We start from the raw sequence: 20,291 nt of genomic DNA, 5'->3' as shown, positions 1-20,291 counted from the left end.
TTTCTTGTATGTTGTAAAGTCTTTTTCTTCTTGTATGTTGTAAAGTCTTTTAAAACATAAAAATAACAAATACCTGGGTTTAGCTACCATTCAATCAAACAGTAGCAGCAGGAAAAAGATAATTTACTATTCAACCTTAGTGGGCCATGCTTATTTTATCACCTAGGTGCTATTCTAGCTGAGGAATTGGATGCATCTGTGATATCTGTCAGCAGGATCAGATTAAGATGCAGAAGGGTTTTTTTTGATGCTACTTGAACAGATATTTCACAGGAAGAAGAAAATAGGATCTATAAACTGTGGTATGTTTCAAATGCTGGCTCTATTGGTCTTTAGTGGTCACTGGTGAGTTGAAATAGGAAGATCATCATTCCCCTAGAAATGGGGATCTGCTTTTTGATTATTAAACAGATTGATTATTTTTATTATTAAACAGGAGCGTATCAACCTCTCTCTGAGGGGACATGTAAGTTACTGTAGTGACAGTGGTCAGAAGTATAGACCATGGGTTTTCTTTATTCCTATGGCTGTCCTGGAGCACACTGTACAAGAAGTCTCCAAATATTGCCTGTGATTGTTTCAGGTTTTGCAAGTAATGCTTCATAGAAATTCATAGGAACAATTTCTTATCAGATTCACTTAATCTGTTGTGAAAACAATTGGTAATGAATAGTCACATATGTTCACATATGACCATATATTTTGATGGTTCTATTAATGTGTGTTTTGGGTTGGAGTTACTAGGCTTTCAGCTAGCTGTCCATCTTCTTGTTCTTTAGTGGAGGTGAAGAGGACACTTCATCCTGCATGAAAAAGCACAGAGGCAGACTGCTATTGGTAGATCAGTGTGGTAGATAGTGGCTTTGGCACTCTGAACTGGTGTAGGGTTTTTTTTAAATGGAAAATGATCTTGCCTTTGCATGTTTCTCTATCCAAGTGCTTTCAATCTGTTGGAAATAGCACAACTTACTTTTTCTTATTTAGGAGTCATATTTGCAGGCACAATTGTAATGATAATTTGCAGAGGTGAGTTATGCAGAATTGACTACTTCCCTACAAGTAATAATCATATTAGGCACTCTGTATACTCGTAGAAGACCCATTCCCTGCGTATTTTTAAAGTGTGTTCAATTAGATGTGCTGTGATGATATGCATCTTTGAAAAGTGAAAAGCTCCTTCTGTGCTTTTCTTTCCTGGTTTGGAAAGAAATGTAATCAAGATACTGAAGAGTTTATTCAAACCTCATATGTGAAGTACGTTAATATGACAATGGGATTTTCTGGAGTAGAATTCATTGTACTGTATTGTTTTGTGCCTAGATGGATGTAGTTATGAATATGAACTAGTTTGTGCTGGTTTCTACTACTGAATTTACTGAGCGTATTTCATTCAGTGATAAAACAATATTCAGAAATCAAGTTTCTGGCAGATTTTTGATTTTCTTTTCTTCAGTCTACTGTCCTTTAGAGAAAGACAATTTTTTTCTCACAAAGAAATGTTTGGGGTGCATTTGGAAGTATATGCATTCGAGTATGTTAAAAAGAGCCTCAAAGCAAAATTCAAAATTAAAAGAGAGGCTGTTTCACTATTTCTTTGATACAGATATGTAATACTGGCCTTATTTATGAAAGCACTGAGGTTTCGCTTTATTTATCTCATATGCAAGCAGGGATATATGTCCAAATACATGTCTAAACATTTCACTGATATAAAGGTGTTATCCCAAACACATACGTAGTATTTCCTGTGGTTTGTCAGCATTACCTGTCTTGCATTTTAACAACCTGGTCTATGATTTTGTGCCTTTTTAGGCAGACATGTTCTTCTGAAGCATCAGTTGACGCAGGTTACCAGCTCCAAGTTTATGCCATTTCTTACTACCTCAGATATCATGTTGGAGCTCTTCCTTAAAAACTGCTTGGCTGCTTGGTCTGGCCAAGTGATGTTCCTAAGAAAAACCCCACATCAATGTGGTAGTGTTCTACAAGCACTTGTCCTTAGTTCTCAGTTCCCTTGAGCCTCATTCCCTGCACTCCCCACCCAGCCAATTTTTCCTTAGACATAAATTGTGCAGTTAAAAAACAATCTGAACTTCACTTGTCCCCTTTGACTTTGGTTGCTAGTATTAATTACTCAGCACTTAGTCTAGTTGTTGTTACCCTTCATATCCAGCAATAGATGACAAATAAAGGCTGCTGGTTTCCTGTACTGACATAGCAGGTTGCAGTACTGCTTATATGAAAATCTTCAGCACTATGTCCAGTCATTTTCAGTTGTAGATGAATTTTGAATGTTCTTTGTTATATGAAGGTGTTCAGTTCCCTCTTTCCTTCCTCATATTCCACATCCATGCAAAATGCTTACTGCCATGAAGAGAGTTAATTAATGAAAAGCACCTCAGCAGTTCTATTGTCATCAAACACATACACAAATTTTAGGTGTTCCTGGTAGACCATATTGTCTTAGATGTTTGAAATGCCACAAAATGCCTAAAGCTTTGTAATTAATTCCTGCATGAATATTGTATATTCATACAGTATTTTGCAGGTCTGCTTTTGTTGGCTTTCACAAGTGTGGATTACATGGGGAACTTCACAAATCACTACAAGACCAGTTAAATCTGAATCACAGACTCATTTAGGTTGGAGAAGACCTCATTGGGAACAATCTTTGACCAGTCACCACCTTCTCATCTAGACTATAGCACTAAGTGCCACATTCAGACATTTGTTGAACACCTTCAGGGATGGTGAATACTCCTCCTCCCTGGACAGTCCATTCCAATGCTTAACAGATCTTTACATTAAGAAATTCCTCCTGATATCCAGACTGAGTCTTCCCTGGCGCAGTTTCAACTGTGTACTCTTGTCCTGTCCATTATTATCTGAGAGAAAAGACCAATCCCCACCTGGCTACACCCTCCTTTCAGGTGGTTGTAGAGAGCAGTAAGGCCCAGATGATCCTCTTTTCTCCAGGCTACATAGCCCTTGCTCCCTCAGGGAGTCCTAATAAGCAGGACTTGTGCTCCAGATGATTCACTAGCTCTGCTGTCCTTCTCTGGACATGCTCCAGCACCTTGGCATTCTTCCTGAAGTGAGGGGCTCAGAAATTAAGACAGGATTCAAGGTTTGGTCTCCCCAGTTCCGAGGACACAGATATAATCACTGCCCTGGCCCTGCTGGCCACACCATTGTTGATCCAGCCCTTCTTGGCCACCTTGGCACATGCTGACTCATATTTAGCTGTCTGTTGACTTGCAGAATTAGACTATATAGTCTAATGCACAAGTCTAAAATAGTTTCAGAGTAGAGGCTGAGGGGAAGACTGGACTTGCTGCAGGTTCCTCAGGAACCCAAGGAAAGTAATTCTGATTGGAACCTTGACTGCTTATAAACTTTTGGAGGAATTAATGGGCAGACTTGAGGTGTGAATATAATTTTAACTAAAAGGAAGGACTAGTGTTCATTAGTCATTGTTAGAATGAAATTTCCTGGTTTTTACTACAGGTCATATTTGTATTGTCTACAAGATGGAGTATGTTGGTTTTTTTTTTTTAATTGACTTTTAGAATGTTTTTATTTGTATAGATGTATTAGTACTTATTCACAAGTCTTTCAGGTTCACTGAAAGCAGTGAGCATACAGCTTTAGGATGGTCTTTTGTTTTTTGTTAAAAAGTCCAAGTGAAGAAAGAATACTGACTACATAGATATTAGGGGCATAAAATAGAGATGAATAAGTAGGAAGACTCCGGAAAATAATCATACAGGGGGAGGTCAGTTATTTATCTTGGTTAACAATTCTGCTTTTAGAAACTTCTAAGATCTTCACGAACTGTGAAGAAACATTTGCCAGTGCTGCTAACTGTTGTGCTTATTGCCTCATACAGTTTCACTGTCTCTCTGGGATCAATTACTTGTGGCACCGCCTCAAGCAACCACTTTTGACTGGCCTGGGTAATGAAGTTGAAAGTAACTTGGTGTGGGTAAAATCAGAAAGGAGAGTAAAGTACATGATCATTTTAATTTCCTACAGTCTTGGGTAATGGGCCATGGAAATGAGTGAATGTTTGTCTGCAAATCATAGACTGGAGAACATAGATTCTGCATATATTGGACTTAATGTAACTGCTTCTAACCTTTCTGGTGTGTTGCACAGGTTAATATTCAGCCTTCTGAATGGCACCACTCCATATTGCTGCCACAGACCTGGTTAGGATTTATGAGTCGAACCTACAGTGCAGTCCTGCAGGTAATTTTGAGGTGTATATTATTGTGGACATTCATGCTTATTCAAGTGATATGGGTTTTAATTTTACCAGTAAGAGCTGGTAACTCATATAAGTTAAAAAAGTAAAGCTTGAGGTGCTTGATTATAACATTTATAAAAAAGAAATAAAAATGAGTCTTCAGCTACTGGCAGCACAGTCTGGGATGCTTTATAGAAGTGCAGTTTCTATTTACAGTTCAGGTTCATGCAGGTTTGTTCATGTGTCAGCTTACAGAAAGTGTCAATTTTTAGAATTTTTAGAAGATGAAATGTTAGCTAGAGCTCTAACCTATTGCTTGCATAGAAATTTTGAAATAGTAGTACCATAAAGGAGACAGAAGCTATCGAGATGATTCATTAAAAAGAACTTCCCCTTAATCAGCATGTCATTCTGCTGCACTGTAAGAGACTCCTCTTTCAATTTTTTCAACCTTATCTAATGATTAAGAAATATCTTAAATTCTCTTATTAGGTTAGCTGACCTGGTATCTAGAGCAATGTAGTATAATTTGATTTTCAACAGGAAAATTATCTAAAAAAAATTCAGCAAATAGCTTCCTTCCAGAATGCTCTCTTTGTGCTACTAGAAGGGTTTATTTGTTTGTATTTCCAGGCCACATCAGCTGTTTTCAGCATGAGCAGCTCAGGGTGCTGAACAAATTCTAGAAGCTTTGCTCCTTGTTTTGCTGTGTAGCAAAACATATGCTTCTCTCACATTTTCAAAACAATTTTTATCTTGACCATCAACAAAATGCAAGATCCTCCACCAAGCCAACCCCATTACAAAATAAGCAGCAACTATTCAAATTGCAGGTTTAGGTCTTGGGGGGCATTGTCTCTTGCATTTAATTACTTTCCTATTTTTCTTCCCTTCCAAGGCAAGATTTCACACAGAGCTTAGCATGTACCACATTTTTTTCTAAAGGATCAGTAGGATTTCTTGCCATTTTACAGGACAGTAGAGCCTGTGTTTGTTGCTTCTTACTTAATCCTTACACTTTTCTAGTACATTTCCTCAGAGGTGGCCAAAAGAGACTGCAGTATAAGATAAGTAGTCTGGATAGTACATAATTCAGTGTTTCTGAGCTGCTACACTGCCTTCTTTTTAGCCTGTGTGTTGATGTACTCCTTTAATCTCTGTGGAGGGTCACTTTTTGAGTGAGACCTGGATTGTCAAGATTCACTGTGTTGTGTTTTCAGGTTGGTATGTACATCCAAACTACAAGCAGTGAATACCAAAAAATACAGCATATGTATTTTTTCATTTAAGGCCTAATAATCTGCTAAGGAGCAGTAATTCACAACCTAAACAAGTTAAGTTATAGTTCTCTTGATTTGTGACAGAATGTTAAAACAAAGCTGCTTTAGGTATTTTTAGATAACATATATGTTACAACATGTTGCAGCATGTTAGAGGGCAGAATCTATATCACCTCTTTAAATATACAGAAAGAATGGTGTAGGAAATCACAGGGAGGTCAGAGTTATGTAAAGTAAAAGAATGAGGAATATTGCCCTAAGTAGAGCATCAAGAAAGCAATATTTTGCTGTTAGAATCCATTTTAGCTATCAGGTTTCTAAAGCTCGGTCCCTGCTTGTTGTAGCCCTTCCCAGGGGATTTTGGCTCCGCATGTACTAGATAGATGCCTCAGTATTTGTGGTCATTTATGCCATCTGCAATTTGTTTTTCTTACTCAGAACAACAAATTATGGATTCTTCTCCCTAATATATTGTATATTACAGTGGGACCCCTATGCAAAGCAGTCAAGGTCACTTATGAGCTTGCCCTTAGGTTAGGCTACATGTGTTCCCTGAATGTTCTCTGAAGAAATATTATGTAAATAAAGCTTATAATATCCATTTTTTACTTTTTTTGCAATTCTGCAGGGGAGGCAGGCAGAGCTGGAGATGCAGTTAAAACATGGAAAAGAGGATCCTGAAGAGGTGCAGTACAAACAATTTACAGCCTGGCTATGGTAAGAAAGTGCCTGTGTGCTCCTGACCACTTGTAGTGGCAAGTAAGGGGACAGAGGAGGACAAGGTTTAAAAGCCTTCCATTTTACAAGTTTAAAGACTATATGAGCACTAATGAAAAAAGAACCTGAAACTCAGCAACAACCAACCACCAGATACAGTGATCATAGTGGGAGAGGCAAGTGGAAAGGAGGCATATTGGGTAATTGTAAGGGTTTCCATATGCATGGGTTTCCCTCTGCAGAACCTGAAAACTTTGTAGGGTGAGCAGCTGGAAAGAGTGAAGTAATGCCATGGTTTTATAGGATGCTAAAGGAGAAGGGTTATGCAAAGATAAAAATTTCCTTCTTGGGAGTTTAATGAGCTATTTCACTGAAAATACCTTGATGAAAGAAATGCGAGTCACAATCTGACATATGTCATGGAGGACTGATGCTAAGTTACCATTATTGAGTGTGAGAATTTTGTTTAAAGCAAACACATGATGCACACCCTGATCCATATTCTGCACTAATTCTGTTGTTGATAGGTGAGAAGGGTGTCTCAGTCAGGATTTAGCCATGTACGTGCATGGCCAGGAGAAGAAGGTGCAAAGTGGGAGGCTTTACAAGAGAAAAAACTATCTATCCATGGACAGTATAATTATCTGGGTTTGTGCTTATTCATAAGTGTATTGGAATCAAAATATGTACAAAGCCAAAATGCTTTTTGTGTGTTTCAATCTAAAAGGTGTGTTATTAAGTCCCACTCAAGAGGAATTCAGAATTTGTTCTGAATTCTAGCTAATTCTGGAATAGAGGCTTGCTTTGTAAGATCCAGAATGCTACAGTGATGTAGAAAAGTACTTTATTAGTAACTGATCCTTCTCTTGATAGGGTATAAAAAGGCCTGTAGCAATGCTGCCTTCACAGATTTCTCCTGAAAGAATTTCTGTTCTTTATTTCCTAAATGGTGATAATGTAAGCTATGTCAAAAGTGAACAGAATTCCCTTTATCAGGAAAAAAAATCAAAGCAGGAAATTAACTGGAGCCCAGTAGTAGCTTCAGTTTCTTTTCCAGTTCACAATTATTTGCTTGGTTCTTCAGGGCCCTAACTTCAGTATCTGTTAAGCATTTTTGTTGCTCACTAGGGTTAACCTAATTGTGGACAATGTGGTATAAACTTTAGTGTTAATCCTTTATTATGTAAATTTTGCAAATATTTTTGGTGCAGTTTTGCATTGATGGTTACCAAGTTGTAAATGCTTCTAGTGTTGTGGCTTTGAAACTGTGTAAAAGCAGTGTGATTGTGAAGAAAGATCTGGGTAGATTTCTTTGAAAGCTTGGGTGTAACTCAGTCTTATAACATACAACTCTGTTTTAGGGGACATGCATTTTCAGTCTAAAGTTGTTTTTTTATGTAGAATGACATTCATGACGATGACAGAATTGTATGTTTTAGAATAGAGGATCTCTGTCCTCATCCACACCTTTCAGTGTAGGAGATTGATTGTGTCTCTGCTTCAGTGTTGATATGAATGCAAAATGAAACAATTGAAAACAAGTAGCCTGTTATAAATCAGCTATAAGAATGTGTAAGAAATTGTAACCACTCCTATGGCTTTAATTTAAATTGATTCAAGTTTATATACCATGTTATAGCATAACTGCCTGTAGTGGTTTCCAGAAATAAGCTGTAGAATAAATTGTAATGGTTGTCCTTTATAAAGCATTCAGATTTCATTATGCTAGAACATAGCACAATGATCTGGAAGCTTAGGCGTTTGATGTGCTCGTGAACCAGCATTTTACAAAGAGTGGTATTAAGACAAATAAGAGCCCTTTATGAAACACTGGGAGTGCACATGAGCCTGAAGAAACTTGGGGTGGTGCAAAAATTTCTTACCGATTAAATGCTTGTAATTATTTTGCACTGTTTTATCATTGGCTGATACAGTTGTTAACCTGTAGATCACAGCCTCATGTAAGACAGAAGAGGAATTTAGCTGAGATCATGCTATACAGTAATAACCGTGGTGTAAATTCTTTCTGTTCTCTTGCAGGGTCAGAGATATGTTGACCGATGTCATCAAAGGTGCTTCCAAGTAAGGACTGCTAAATTACTACAGATGATGTTTTTTCCCATATTTTGAATAAAGAGTGGGACACTGCTTCTTTTCCTCCTAGATCTTTTTAAGATGATTTTTGCCTTCATTAAGTTTAAAGCATCCAGGTTTTATGAGTGTGTGGATTTAGAAGTTTCTCTCTGAGGTACATAATAAAATGTTACCTTTTAGAAGCTTAGGACATTATTTAAGGCAAAAGGTACTGAGAGACTTCAAAGAACTTAACTAAGTACTTCGTAATTATTTGCAAGTACCTCTTATCTGAGAGAAGGTAATTTCACTGTTCCAAATGATGACATTCCACTAAGATTCATGTTTCTTGTTTTAAAAAGCAAAATAGAACTCCAGAAAATACTTTTACTGTGACAATGATGTCTTTGGATCTGGAATAAATGCCAGGTTGGCTGTGTAAATATATTTTCACAGCAGCAGCCAAGGAGGTTTTTAGAAATTGAAGACTGATGCGAAAAGTCTACTGGCCTGTAAGTGGTCTTGTACAGTCAAGTTGTTCAGGTGCTTTTGTAAAATGATGTAAGAGAGTTCCATCAGGATTATATTGCAGTTTGTTTTTCTGGGAATGACTAGAATATCAACATACTTCCTTATACTAAACTGAACACAGTTATGTTTTCTCTGGTTTTTGTCAGATTTTCTTACTTGATTTCCTTAAAGGTTTGCACTGTCATTATTTTCCATGATGGTAGTGTTTTTGTAGTGTAAGGAAATAATCAGAAACTTTTTTTTAAGCTGATAATAATGGCTGCTCTGCTAAATCTTCTCGTGCTGTGAAGCGGCATCTTGCAATGAAGTGGCATCTGCCTCTCCAGCATTCTCCATTTGAAGATGTTTTTGTTTTGTCCTCTATGGAAATGGTACTAGCTAAGGCAAACTGCTGCATTTCTGTGAGTGGTACTTGCTCTGCAGGGTAGCATTCCTTATTATAGTGGAAGAAAACTTCTGTTTTTATACAACCGTGTGTGTAGTAGCCTTTATATAAAAGACAGACAGGAAAAAAAATACTGAAACACTTCTTCCCTCCATTCTTTCTCTAATTCCTGAAGATAAAATGTAACAGATTGCTGCTGAGCTAGAAGAGAGCCCGATGAAGTTTCCAGGGGCAAAGACCTTCCCTCCTGGATCATCTGTAGCATAACTTTTCTGCTTTGATAAATATGTTTTGTTGCCAGCATCTCTACTGTGTTTCTTAAATGTTTTCTTTTTTCTCTTTAGAGACAGCCCAGTGGTGAAAGGAAACTCTATTTTTGCTTTAACTGGCCTTGCAGTTGCTGTAGCCAAATACGAAAGCAGCCTTTCTTCAGACACTGAAGGGGTACCTGAGGTGAGTGAATCTGGGAGAGGTCCGTTCTCTTTGTGGAATACAGAGAAGTATTGGCCAGGTGTTTGGGGGGGCTGGTAAGTGCATGTGAAGTACTTCACATTTTCAAGTTCAAATTTCATCATACTCAGTGAATGCCGTCTGTCACATTCTGTGGTACCCAAGCAGGTAGGGTATGCATGTGCCTTGTCACAAGAAGCATAATGTCTAAATAGTCATTTATTTGGCCATTTTGACAGATGAGATAGAGGTCACTCTATGGACACTGAGCCAGCCAAACTCTTTCATAATTTCATAATTTTTGGCTCTACTGAATAGTACTTGTTCAAAAGTAGTGTCTGGAGAGCCAGCACTGACAAATAAATGATGATACTTACACTACTTAGGAATGACAAAATAATCTCATTCATGATGGATCACAGCTGGAACATCATCAGCTGAGCTTCTGTTTAGGTGGAACTTGCTTTAAGAAAATATAATGATGACCAATTGGGTTTGATTTTTATAGACGGAACCTGATTTTATTCCTATGAAACAATGGATTTCCATGGTCACGGAGACCCTCTTGAGTATTGTGAATAGCCGCTACCAGCCGAAAGGTCAGGTCTTCCCATGGTTCTACCAGGTATGTGCTGTGGTACAAAAGGCAAGGCAATATATCTGTATTTCTGGAATTCTAATAATGAAGTTTCCTGGTTCTGTTTGAGCTATAGTAGTTGGAATAGGGGAAAATCAAGACTCTTCTTGCTCTTGTTAATTTTCTTTCATTGTGTTTTCATTGTGTTTATATTTGTGTTTGCTTGAAATTTTTGTCTTTATTATCAAAATGGTAAAAGCCACATACAAGGAATGTCGGATTGCAATGCATCTGTACTGCTGTTTGCTCTGTAGGTGTTTATTTTAAATTCCTCAAATGCTGAGTCTTGTCACCTGGAAAAGGCATAAGAGAAAAAAATGCTGTCTTTTGTGGTTTTTTGTGTTTTTCTAGAAATCTTACTCAGGTGAAAATACTGCTAGTATTATAGCTCGAACCTGTGCAGCCACAGCTTTGTCTCTTCTGGTGCCAATTTTCATTGTATCATGCAAAGAAAAGATTGAGGAGGTCCTGAGTATGCTGACTGACAGGTTACCTGGGAAACCAAATGCTGACGAGTCTCAAGCTGTTCAAATCCACATGGGTCTCGGTTTGGGGATGTTCATCTCACGTTTATATGAAGAAAAAGTCAGGTGAGAACTGCCATATTTAATGTAGTTGCATAGGTAACTTCCTTTTTCTTCATGTGGCCTTAAGATCTGAGGAATTAAAGTATTTACAAGTCATAGGCAAATGATTCTTGAAGGGTTTTGTGATGTTTCTTAAATGGTGCTTCTTATTATCAGTCTTCCCCACCCACAATTTAGCCCCCTCCAGAGCTATCCTAGGTATTTTGTCATTCCTTCAGGATAAGTGACTAATTTTCATAATATCGTAAGGTACAAGGAGCAAAGCAGTCAGCTAGAAGAACAACAGATTTTTTTTTTAATGGGACTAGTTACGCTGGAAGACATAGTTGTAAAATAATTCACAGCCCTCATTGGTTCCTTTGTAAGTGGTGCTCTGAGCATGTGACAGTGTTCACTTATATCATGTGAGTTACTAATGTGAGGATGGAAGTAGTGTAATGAGCTGTCTTTAAAGCATGCTGTTACAGCTGTGTTGGTAGCACACAGGTGTTCTGAAGTTGTTAGAAAATGCTTCCTTTTCAGAAAGGTTGGTCTCACTTGCAAATTTCTGGTGATTCCTGAGAAATTAAGAATTAGGTTTGACTTTATATTCCCCCAGAGTTTTGACTACTAGGGATTTTTTCTTCTTGTATACCCATAAAAAAAATTTAATTAGAGTACAAGCACAGGTACCAAACAGATTTGATTGTCATTGTTAATTTGCTCAGTGAAACTAATGTTTCTAAGGCATCTGATATTGATGAAACTGAGGCATTGCTGAATTATCATTTTCATGTTTTGGTGTCTTGATGCCTTGCTGCCACTGACTCAGTCATATAATTTGGCAATGGACTACCTTTGGATGTTTAGTCAGTGGGACAACTGAGCTGCATACAAGCATTAAAAGACTCTTAAAGAGAATGAAGTTACATCAGCCCAGTGTTTTGGAGTATGTGAATCAGTATTTTGGGGGTTTGTGTTTGTTTCATTTCTGTGGTGAGGGATGTTAAGTGAATACATTTTTCTAACCATTTCTTGCAGACTAGTTTTACTCTTTCACTACATTGCATGGTTTGAAAGCTTAATCTTGCACATTCTTCAAAGCATTGTATTGCAACAAATCAAAACTCATAGGAATATAGCTATAGCTTATATCAGATTATAGATCTAGTTTCCATCAAAGATGTCCAGTTCATTATGAAAATTGAGTATATGTTTTATAAGAGGGATATACGTATGACATCTTTGGAGTGAGATATAAATGCGTCTTTTTTATCAGTAAGTTAGGCAATGAGGTGGAGAGCGATTGAGAAAGCTAATAGTGTGAAATGTCATGAATTTTCAGCTTATGAATAGTTACACATCTAGCTGAGATGATGTTTATCAAGTCCTTCTTCTACTGTCAGGCATTGGATCTAATTTTTTTGTTCCTGTTTTGGTTTGGTTTTGTAGTGATTTACCTGGTCAACAGATGAACTTTGTTCTGATGAAATCCCTGGATGTGTTGGAGAACTGTTGCTTTGACACCAGTCTGGAATACAAGTGAGTTTTCATTTATTACTGATGATACTTTATTTCGAACTATACCTTTTAAATTCACACTTTCTTCCTTAATTCTACACAGAAAAGTATAAGAATTGGACAAGGAGACAGCAAGTTCTGAGTACTTGCATATAATCACCAGTTCAGGCAGGCTGGAAAGGCCCTTTGGAGGTATGCTCCCTAAAACAGAATCAGTCACAGACTTTGCATTGCTTAAGTTTTTAAAGTTAGAACTTGAATCTCCTTAGACAATAAAACACCTGTCAGTCACCATGAGGCAGCTAACTTAGCATGGCAGGATGTTTCTTCCACAGCAGTCATTTCTCTTTCAAATCAGGGAAGGAACTGCAGTATCTTGATTGGCTCAGTGTGGGTGCATAAGGTTTTCTTTCAGTTTGAGCATTACTCTGCCCAGCTCTTCACTGTTCAAAAGAAACAGCAATAATTCCCATTTTCCTTTGCCCTCCTTTCTCCAGTGCACTTTCTGAAAAGCTCTGAGGAGTCATAGCTGTGCACCATTGGGCTGTGAACCTGTACAGCTTAGTGAGGATTTCTGTTGCCTTTTGAGTGGCACAGGGTGAGACACACAGTACACAGAGACTCTACCAGCTGCACCCCTTTGTCATGCCTATTGCTGGTTTGTGCAGCCTGTTAGCTGGAGATCAAAGCCTCAGAGAAGAGCCAAGCCAGACTTTTCTGGCAGCGAGAGGTTGCCAGAAGAGTATGAAACAATGGCAAGCAGGAGAGGGAAGATTGAAGAGAGGGGTTTTAAAGGTTTTTAAAGGTGTCTAGTACAAGTTCTCTCTGTGAGCAAAGAAGTAATGTAGAGCTGTAAATGTTGCAGAGTTGTCCAAGTTTTGCATTTCTACTTGTAAACTGCTGTTCCAAAGGAAGGTCCTTTCCATCCTTTTCATCAAATGTGACAAAGGCATGATCAGCTGTGAGGCATAAGCATTTTCACCAGTGTTTCACTCCTGCTAAATCGGTGATTTTCTTTTTCACAAAAAACAGACTGGCAGTGTTTTGAGCATAGGTCTGCTAAGCAGTGCAGGTGTGGCAATCAGTGCTGTTCAGGCTCAGGCTGCACCCAGTGGAAGGCAGGACTCCTGCAACCTGATGCTTTGGCAGTAAAACACTTAAAATGTGCTAGGAAATCTGAGATATCATGTAGATGAAAAATACCTAGTACTCATTTTATGTAGCTCACAAATAAGGTAGCCAAATGAGAGCAATTGTTAGTTACAAAATGTGGGGCAGAGAAGGTGAAGTTTTATTCTTTCTTTAGTGTTCAATAATGTTTTAAGTCTTTATTAACTGTGAATAACATAAAATACTATAGCTCTGAGAAACTCTATTTTCTTTCTATGTCGTTTTGTCAACAAGCAATAGTGTAAACTTGAATTTAGAGCCCTTGTTTTATTGGCTAGTCATTAATTCGGATATACCAATTGCTTAAAAAGGTTTGTTTGGTCTTTGCTGAAAAAAAATATCACTCCCAAGACACCCCTCTGTGTCTTCTAGCCATGCTCAATCATCCTTAATCCCCAGTTACTGTAAAACATTGTCTTAAAAGCATGACTGAAGTTCTTTTCAGATGTCTCTTTTTTACCGACCTGAGTAAAAGCAGCAGCTTTTTTTTTCTTGGCCATTTTTAAGTTGGATAGGAGAATGCCTAAGATCCTAGCCATGTTCATTTCACTGCCTGCTGCTTGCTACAAGCAGTGTCAGGGAGATGTGCACAGGGGGAAAACAATCATCTACAAATAAGAGCAACTGGGGATGTGTGCCAGTGAGAGATCATGAAAACTGATGAAATAAGTGTCTGCTGTGTTTTAGTATCTCATGATGGAAGCCAGAACTGTTTGGAAGTTTTCTGACAAACCTGATGACTTGGAATTTGTTATGGGAGCACATACGCAGAATTTAGTAGAAGATCTTTGGTCCAGAATGGAATTTCTGAATAAAAATCTGATAGAGAGGTGGAGGCTGTGGAGATGTTTGTGCCAGCTGCCCTATTAAATTATGTCCTTTGAAACTATGTTCTTGTTGCAATTTTAAGTATCCTCAGCATCAAACAGTTAGGTGTGCTGGATATGTCTACCTTGATGAAGCTGCTCCACTGTAGCATATGAAAATTTTAGTACGTACAAGTTAGAATGCACACCTGATCATTCCTGTTAGGAAATGCAGGTGAATACCTTAATTTCTTACCTGACTAAGAAAACCAACTTAGCAGTTCTCTGCCTTAATGACTAATTTCATTACTTTTGCAAATGGAACAGCTCTTGAAGGAGTCTGACAGCAGCAGATGCTAATACACTCATTGAACCTGCAATTAGTATGTCTAATTGGGATTTCCTAGTTTATACTATCAGGACACACAGAAATTTGGATCAATACTTCCTTTATACTAGTTTATGGCATTTGTTGTTGGGGCTACTGGTTCTTCAGAGACAGAAGGAATAGTGAGGTTGTATGTGTAGGACTTATTATTTAAATAAACACTTTCTTCTTATGCTCTTCTTTCGTCTGGTGTTTCTTGAAAATGATGTGTGAAATAAAAACCATTTGCAAAATTGACTGTGGTAATAAATTATCTGCAGGGGTAGTTATCAGGCAAGGCCAAGAGGTCTTCTTACTCACAAACTTTATTAGGGTTTAAAGGGAGTTCAGAGCAGCCAAAGCATACTTAATCTTTTCTCTTTTATTTTCTTTTAAAGCACTGGATGTATTTTAGGAGTAGGACTTGTTCTTTCATTTATGAGTCACAGTAGCCAAACAGAATCACGAGTGCATGTTTCTGCTTCATTGCGAAAACTCTACAAATACCTGGACAGCAGTGAGGACCAAAGCAGAGGAGTCCAAGAGGTATGACCTATTTTATCACAAATTTTAAGTCTTCCTTTTATTTTGTTTCCTCCCTTTAATAATTACAGCCTTTTTGCTGAAACTTTTTTAATCTGTGATACTGGAAGGCTTAATTTCTACTTTTTCTTTCACAATATGTGGGTTTATGTCTGCTGGGAAAAAAAGTGATAATAACAGCAACAATAAGAATAGAATAATGTGTAATCTTGCAAAGACATTAAGAAACTGCCTGAAGATAACAGACATGATCCTTTAAAGGTCTTCTTTAATTCCTTAACCCCAAATAAAACTGTTGAAAGTTGGATCATGAGTAACTATGAGTATGGGTCTCTTACATACAGTTGTTTACTGCTCAGCTGATCTACTAAAAGTAGACAACAAGTTACTCTTAGAGATAACTTAAGTACTAATACTTCGTCCTTTCAATATGCCTTCTGTATATTTCTTTGAAATTTTGTGTCACTAGCTAATGTGAATTCTGTACTTGTGCATGCTGCTATGCCCCCATTTATGTTTTCTTTATGTTTTGAACACTTAAACTGAGCCCTGCATTTCAGGAAGTTTTTTTCCAGGATACGTCCTGTAAGTTTTGACATGGTCCATGTACTTAGCCTATAACTCTGCTGAGGTAAAACTTGAGAATGAAAACTGATGAAATTCAAAGAGTTTGCCACAGAAAACAAAAATCAGAACAAGAAAATGTTTTGCACGAGAAAAGACAACACTGTCTGTGTATGATATATGTAAGACTGGAGCAGCTGAGCAGTTGAGTTGCGCAATCCTCTGTTTTTCTTACAGGAGTCAATAGAGATTGATAGCATTATTCTTTTCCCCCTGTTGGTAGTGTTCTGAAAGCTCTTTATTAAACATCTTCATAGATGGAGTTTTATTTTTTTGGCAGTTCATATGTGTTGGGGATTAGCCTTTTGCAACTTACGGTTCATGCATTAAAATTACTTACAGCTATGAAATAATTTATGTGTCCCCAGAGATCTCCAAGTGCATTATTGAAATTAAACTGAGTTCAATACAGAAACTTCTGAGATGAAAGGAGCAACTGTTTAACATCATGAGACAGTTTGGGAAGAAAAAGAAAGCTTACCCTTTGCAATTAAAACCTCTGTAAGGATTTGTAGAGATGAGTAAAATTTGGGCAGCACTCTAGGATGAATGCTACTATATGAGATGCACAGGAGGCTCTTTCAGAACTGTAGGTGATTTGCACATAACCCATTGGCCTGCTGCAGCAAAAGGTACAATCTGCACATTACTTGCTAGAGGTCAAATTGATGTCAATCCTGCGCAGTAGGTAGGTGCTCTCTGCTTCCCTCAGAGTCGTGTTGTTCTGCTGCTTAACTTTGGTACAGAGGAGGTTATAACAAAGCACACTTGCTTTGTTGGTAGTTCACTTATTCTCCATGGCAGAACAGAAAAGCAATGTTGCTGGTGAATCCTTCCGCAAGGATAGGAGGCTGGTGTTGTGGGATGTGTGTGAGAGGCAGTTCTATGTGCTGATTTTCTGGCCTGACAGACATCCTTGATGGGAGCACAGCATGCTGAATATGCTTACATAAATAATGATCAGATACTTGTATTTAGAGAATACCTACATTTGTGTGGAAGGTTAGGAGTTTGACCTCTGTAAAACCAGAGGTACTTTGAAGTTTTAGTTGCGTTTGTTTAACATTATTAGCATCAATGAAGAGTCTTTCAGAGAGGGAATAAATATCTGGAAGTATAAACTGAAAATGTTATATCTTTTCTGTCATGCTGGCACATTATTCAATGTGACCATTGTTACATTGAGCTTGATTAGAGACTAGTTAATGGAATAAAATGTTTTTCAGGTACTTGCCTATTCTGTGGCCTGTTCCTGTGTCTCTGCTTTCAGTGTTGGAATAATAGAAGCAGCTGAGGCTGAGAAGGCTATGAGCAAGCTACGGACCTTAGCAGAAAATAATCAGCAGGTAATAATTCTGTATTTGGGCTTTACTTCCGTTTTCTTTCTCTCATCTATTTAGTATTGGATACTGCTTTTCCTAAACTGTAATTCAAGACAATTATGTTGCTCCACTTTCATAATTAATTAATATTGATGAATGTATTTTGCATACCACACAATTACTAAGATTACCACTTGATTCATTAATGCATATAGCAATTACCAGACAGTGAAATAAAAACAAGTTGCATGTGTTTGATTGCATTTAGAAGAGAAATTATTACATTTCATGTCTTTAGTCCCTGTATCTTGCCATTTTTTGTCTCTTTTATAGCATATTTCTATAATTTCTTTTTCTTGGTGGGAAGATACATCAAATGTGCTGTTCTGAATTTTTGCTGTGCCTGAACAACTGACAGTGCATAACCATAAACATAACAGCTTCCTACAGGTGTATGTTTCATCCCTAGTGTCGTAGGGTACCCCTCAAATTGCCAAAAATAATCTCAATATTTTAGTGCAGGTTCTTTTCTGGTTAATGTTTGCCAGGAAATGAAGTAGCCAGAGGAGGCAACCATTTTGAGTCAAAGCCTGCTATTATATTAATCAACTGTTCAGAATGTTTATCTGAAAAATAGGAAGTCAGAGCTAACTACCTGTGCTAGACTTCATGTCAGAAAATCTGCTCTAAAACCAAGGCTCTATGTGTCAAAGATTTAATCTTAGAAAATCCCATGTCACTTGAAATAAAGTATCTGGTATTTGAGACAAAGATTGTTGGGAAATAATAAATATGTGAGTAATGTTTCAATAATAAATGTATAAAAATATAGATTCCTTTGTAAAATCTGTTTTAATAAGTTCTTTTTCTTACAGACCTACAGTTTTGCTTTAGCTTTAGGTGCAATAGTACATGGATTGTCAGCTTGTGGTCATGGGAAAGCTGAAGACCTGAGTAACAGACTAATGGCAGCCTGGATAAAAATTGTGCTTGCAGAGGTAAAGGAGTTTCTATGTATATCTTGGGTTTTGCACTTGTTTTGTTGGTTTAGGTGTTTTTTTCATAGGTGGGGGTAGAGGAGGTGGGGAAGGGATGGTGTGCTGTTTAAAATTAACAGTAAAAACATAATTTTACTTGCTTCTTGCAAGGAGTGATGTTAGGAAAAGTTAGAACTGTCTGAATATGCTGTTTGATATTTGGAAGCGAGAGGATAATTTTGGGCTGTTTGCTAAAGGGAAAAAAATCCCTGTTTCTCTTCAATTTGGATAACTTATGAGAAATGCTTATCTCAATGAGGTCTTAATTTGGACATGTTCACTAATTTGGAACAGTGCCCAAGGATAAAGTCTAGGTTATTAAGTGAAAATGGCTTGTGAAATCAGGTGCTGCTTGTCAAAAAAGAAAGAAAAAAGAAGTGTGATTATACTGCCTTAGTCATTAAAATTATTTCAATTTATCTGGAAAAGTTAAGTGTTTCAAATCAAACTCTAAACTTACATATTAAGATTGCAGCTAAAGGTAATTGTCAATAAAGAAACTGGTTTTGAGTTGAATTGCACTGGTATATTTTGTGGAATACAGATTGTGCTAGGAGAAAAAATGATTTGTCAATCCATGATGATTTCAGATTTGGAGGAGTGAGGAGGAAGCTCATTCCTTAATTCATAAAGCTTTCATTCATCAAGAGAGGGATTTTTATTATCTACCATGCTGGAGTCTGATCTGAAAAGGCTATTGGGATTAGAGGTGTGCTAGTGATAGTAGTCATGGTTTTTAAGTTGGAAGAACAAGCGTTTAGTCCTACAGTAGTGTTGTGTCATCACATTGGCTTACTGGTCCTGAATTATGCTTCCAGGGTTCTCCAACAATGGAACGTCTGGCTGCTGTCAGTGGGCTGGTTGCACTGGTGGGCTCTGAAGGAGGCATGATACAGGTCAGAACATGCAAGCAAATGGTACCTTAATCTCATGGAGAAATTTGCCTAGAAGGCAAGATGGGATGCATGCTTCCCATTCCTACAGTGATGGCTGTAAACCAGGACATCACATTTTTGCAATAATTCATGTTTGGTTAATTCAAGCAACATTGAATTGCAGTGCTTAAAATGGGGCTTGTTCCATTTGCCATCGTATGGCCCATGTGCAGTGCCACTGGGGAAAAGTTTTCAGCCCATGTAAGCTTTCTCCTTTTCTCTCTCCCACTACCAGAGAAAGGCATGAGTGCAAATGTAATCTATTTTCAGAATTTTTTCTGTTTGTTGCTTCTTTTTTGTCTCTTACTAAATTAACCTCTTTTTCTCATGCAGCTGAAATCTGAGAGCATTCAGTCCTCACAGTTTCAAAGTAAGCTGAATGAAGTGATCAGAACCCTTACACAGGTAAGAAGGTGTTTCCTCCTTTGGATAATGCACTAGCATACCTTCACGCCTTGCACAAGCAAAACAAGTCTGTTTAAAAGGAGTTACGTAATGTTTGTGTCCAGCTTGAATGAGGCAGTGTAGGGAAATTTGTCTAACTAGTGCTTTGTCTCAACAGATAATTAGTTTCTCTGAGCAGATTGGTCTTCAGACAAATGCAGCAAAACTTCTAGGACGTCTTCACATGTCCTGTTTGTCTTCTACCCAGAACAGGGCATCTGGTAAGATACTTTATTACGGCTTCCTAAAGAACATGTAGAAATAGCGCATCACTAAAAAGACAGTGAGGGACACATGAGATAATGCTAACGTTTTAGAAGTATTTTCCTAGAACAGATCTTCTCTGGTTAGCTGAAATAAAAAAATTAGTGTTCTGTGCCCTTTCCAGGTGGCCGATACATTGCTAACTTTAAGTGTTGTTTCAATATCCATTGGTGAGGTAAAGGCTGGATAATTAATAATTAATGAAATACCAGGAACAAGCAAAAGCTAATGAAGTTGAAGCTGTTTGCTTTGGTGTGAACTAACCTGGGAACCAAAAATACAAAATGTAGATGAACATCACAGAGAAAAGTCTTTCAAAGTTTCTGCTCTTATGTATGCCTGCATGCATGCATTCCTGCCTAAAGTTAGA

The 20,291-nt window shown here is 37.7% G+C and overlaps 1 protein-coding gene across 1 annotated transcript in view; it reads left to right on the top strand.

Annotated features, from left to right (window-relative positions):
- FOCAD (focadhesin) overlaps positions 1-20,291 on the top strand; it is a 90,658-nt gene that overhangs the window by 58,035 nt on the left and 12,332 nt on the right. Inside the window, exons 23-35 of the mRNA XM_058044115.1 lie at positions 4,159-4,251; positions 6,158-6,246; positions 8,287-8,328; positions 9,580-9,688; positions 10,194-10,310; positions 10,674-10,912; positions 12,341-12,430; positions 15,151-15,298; positions 17,146-17,265; positions 18,117-18,239; positions 19,097-19,174; positions 19,547-19,618; positions 19,776-19,878. Coding sequence (XP_057900098.1) covers positions 4,159-4,251; positions 6,158-6,246; positions 8,287-8,328; positions 9,580-9,688; positions 10,194-10,310; positions 10,674-10,912; positions 12,341-12,430; positions 15,151-15,298; positions 17,146-17,265; positions 18,117-18,239; positions 19,097-19,174; positions 19,547-19,618; positions 19,776-19,878 — 1,423 coding nt within the window. The remainder of the gene's footprint in view (positions 1-4,158; positions 4,252-6,157; positions 6,247-8,286; positions 8,329-9,579; positions 9,689-10,193; positions 10,311-10,673; positions 10,913-12,340; positions 12,431-15,150; positions 15,299-17,145; positions 17,266-18,116; positions 18,240-19,096; positions 19,175-19,546; positions 19,619-19,775; positions 19,879-20,291) is intronic.

This window comes from Melospiza georgiana, chromosome Z (genome assembly GCF_028018845.1).
Source record: "Melospiza georgiana isolate bMelGeo1 chromosome Z, bMelGeo1.pri, whole genome shotgun sequence".
Lineage (NCBI taxonomy): Eukaryota > Metazoa > Chordata > Aves > Passeriformes > Passerellidae > Melospiza > Melospiza georgiana.
This window is presented reverse-complemented; position numbering and strand designations above follow the sequence as displayed.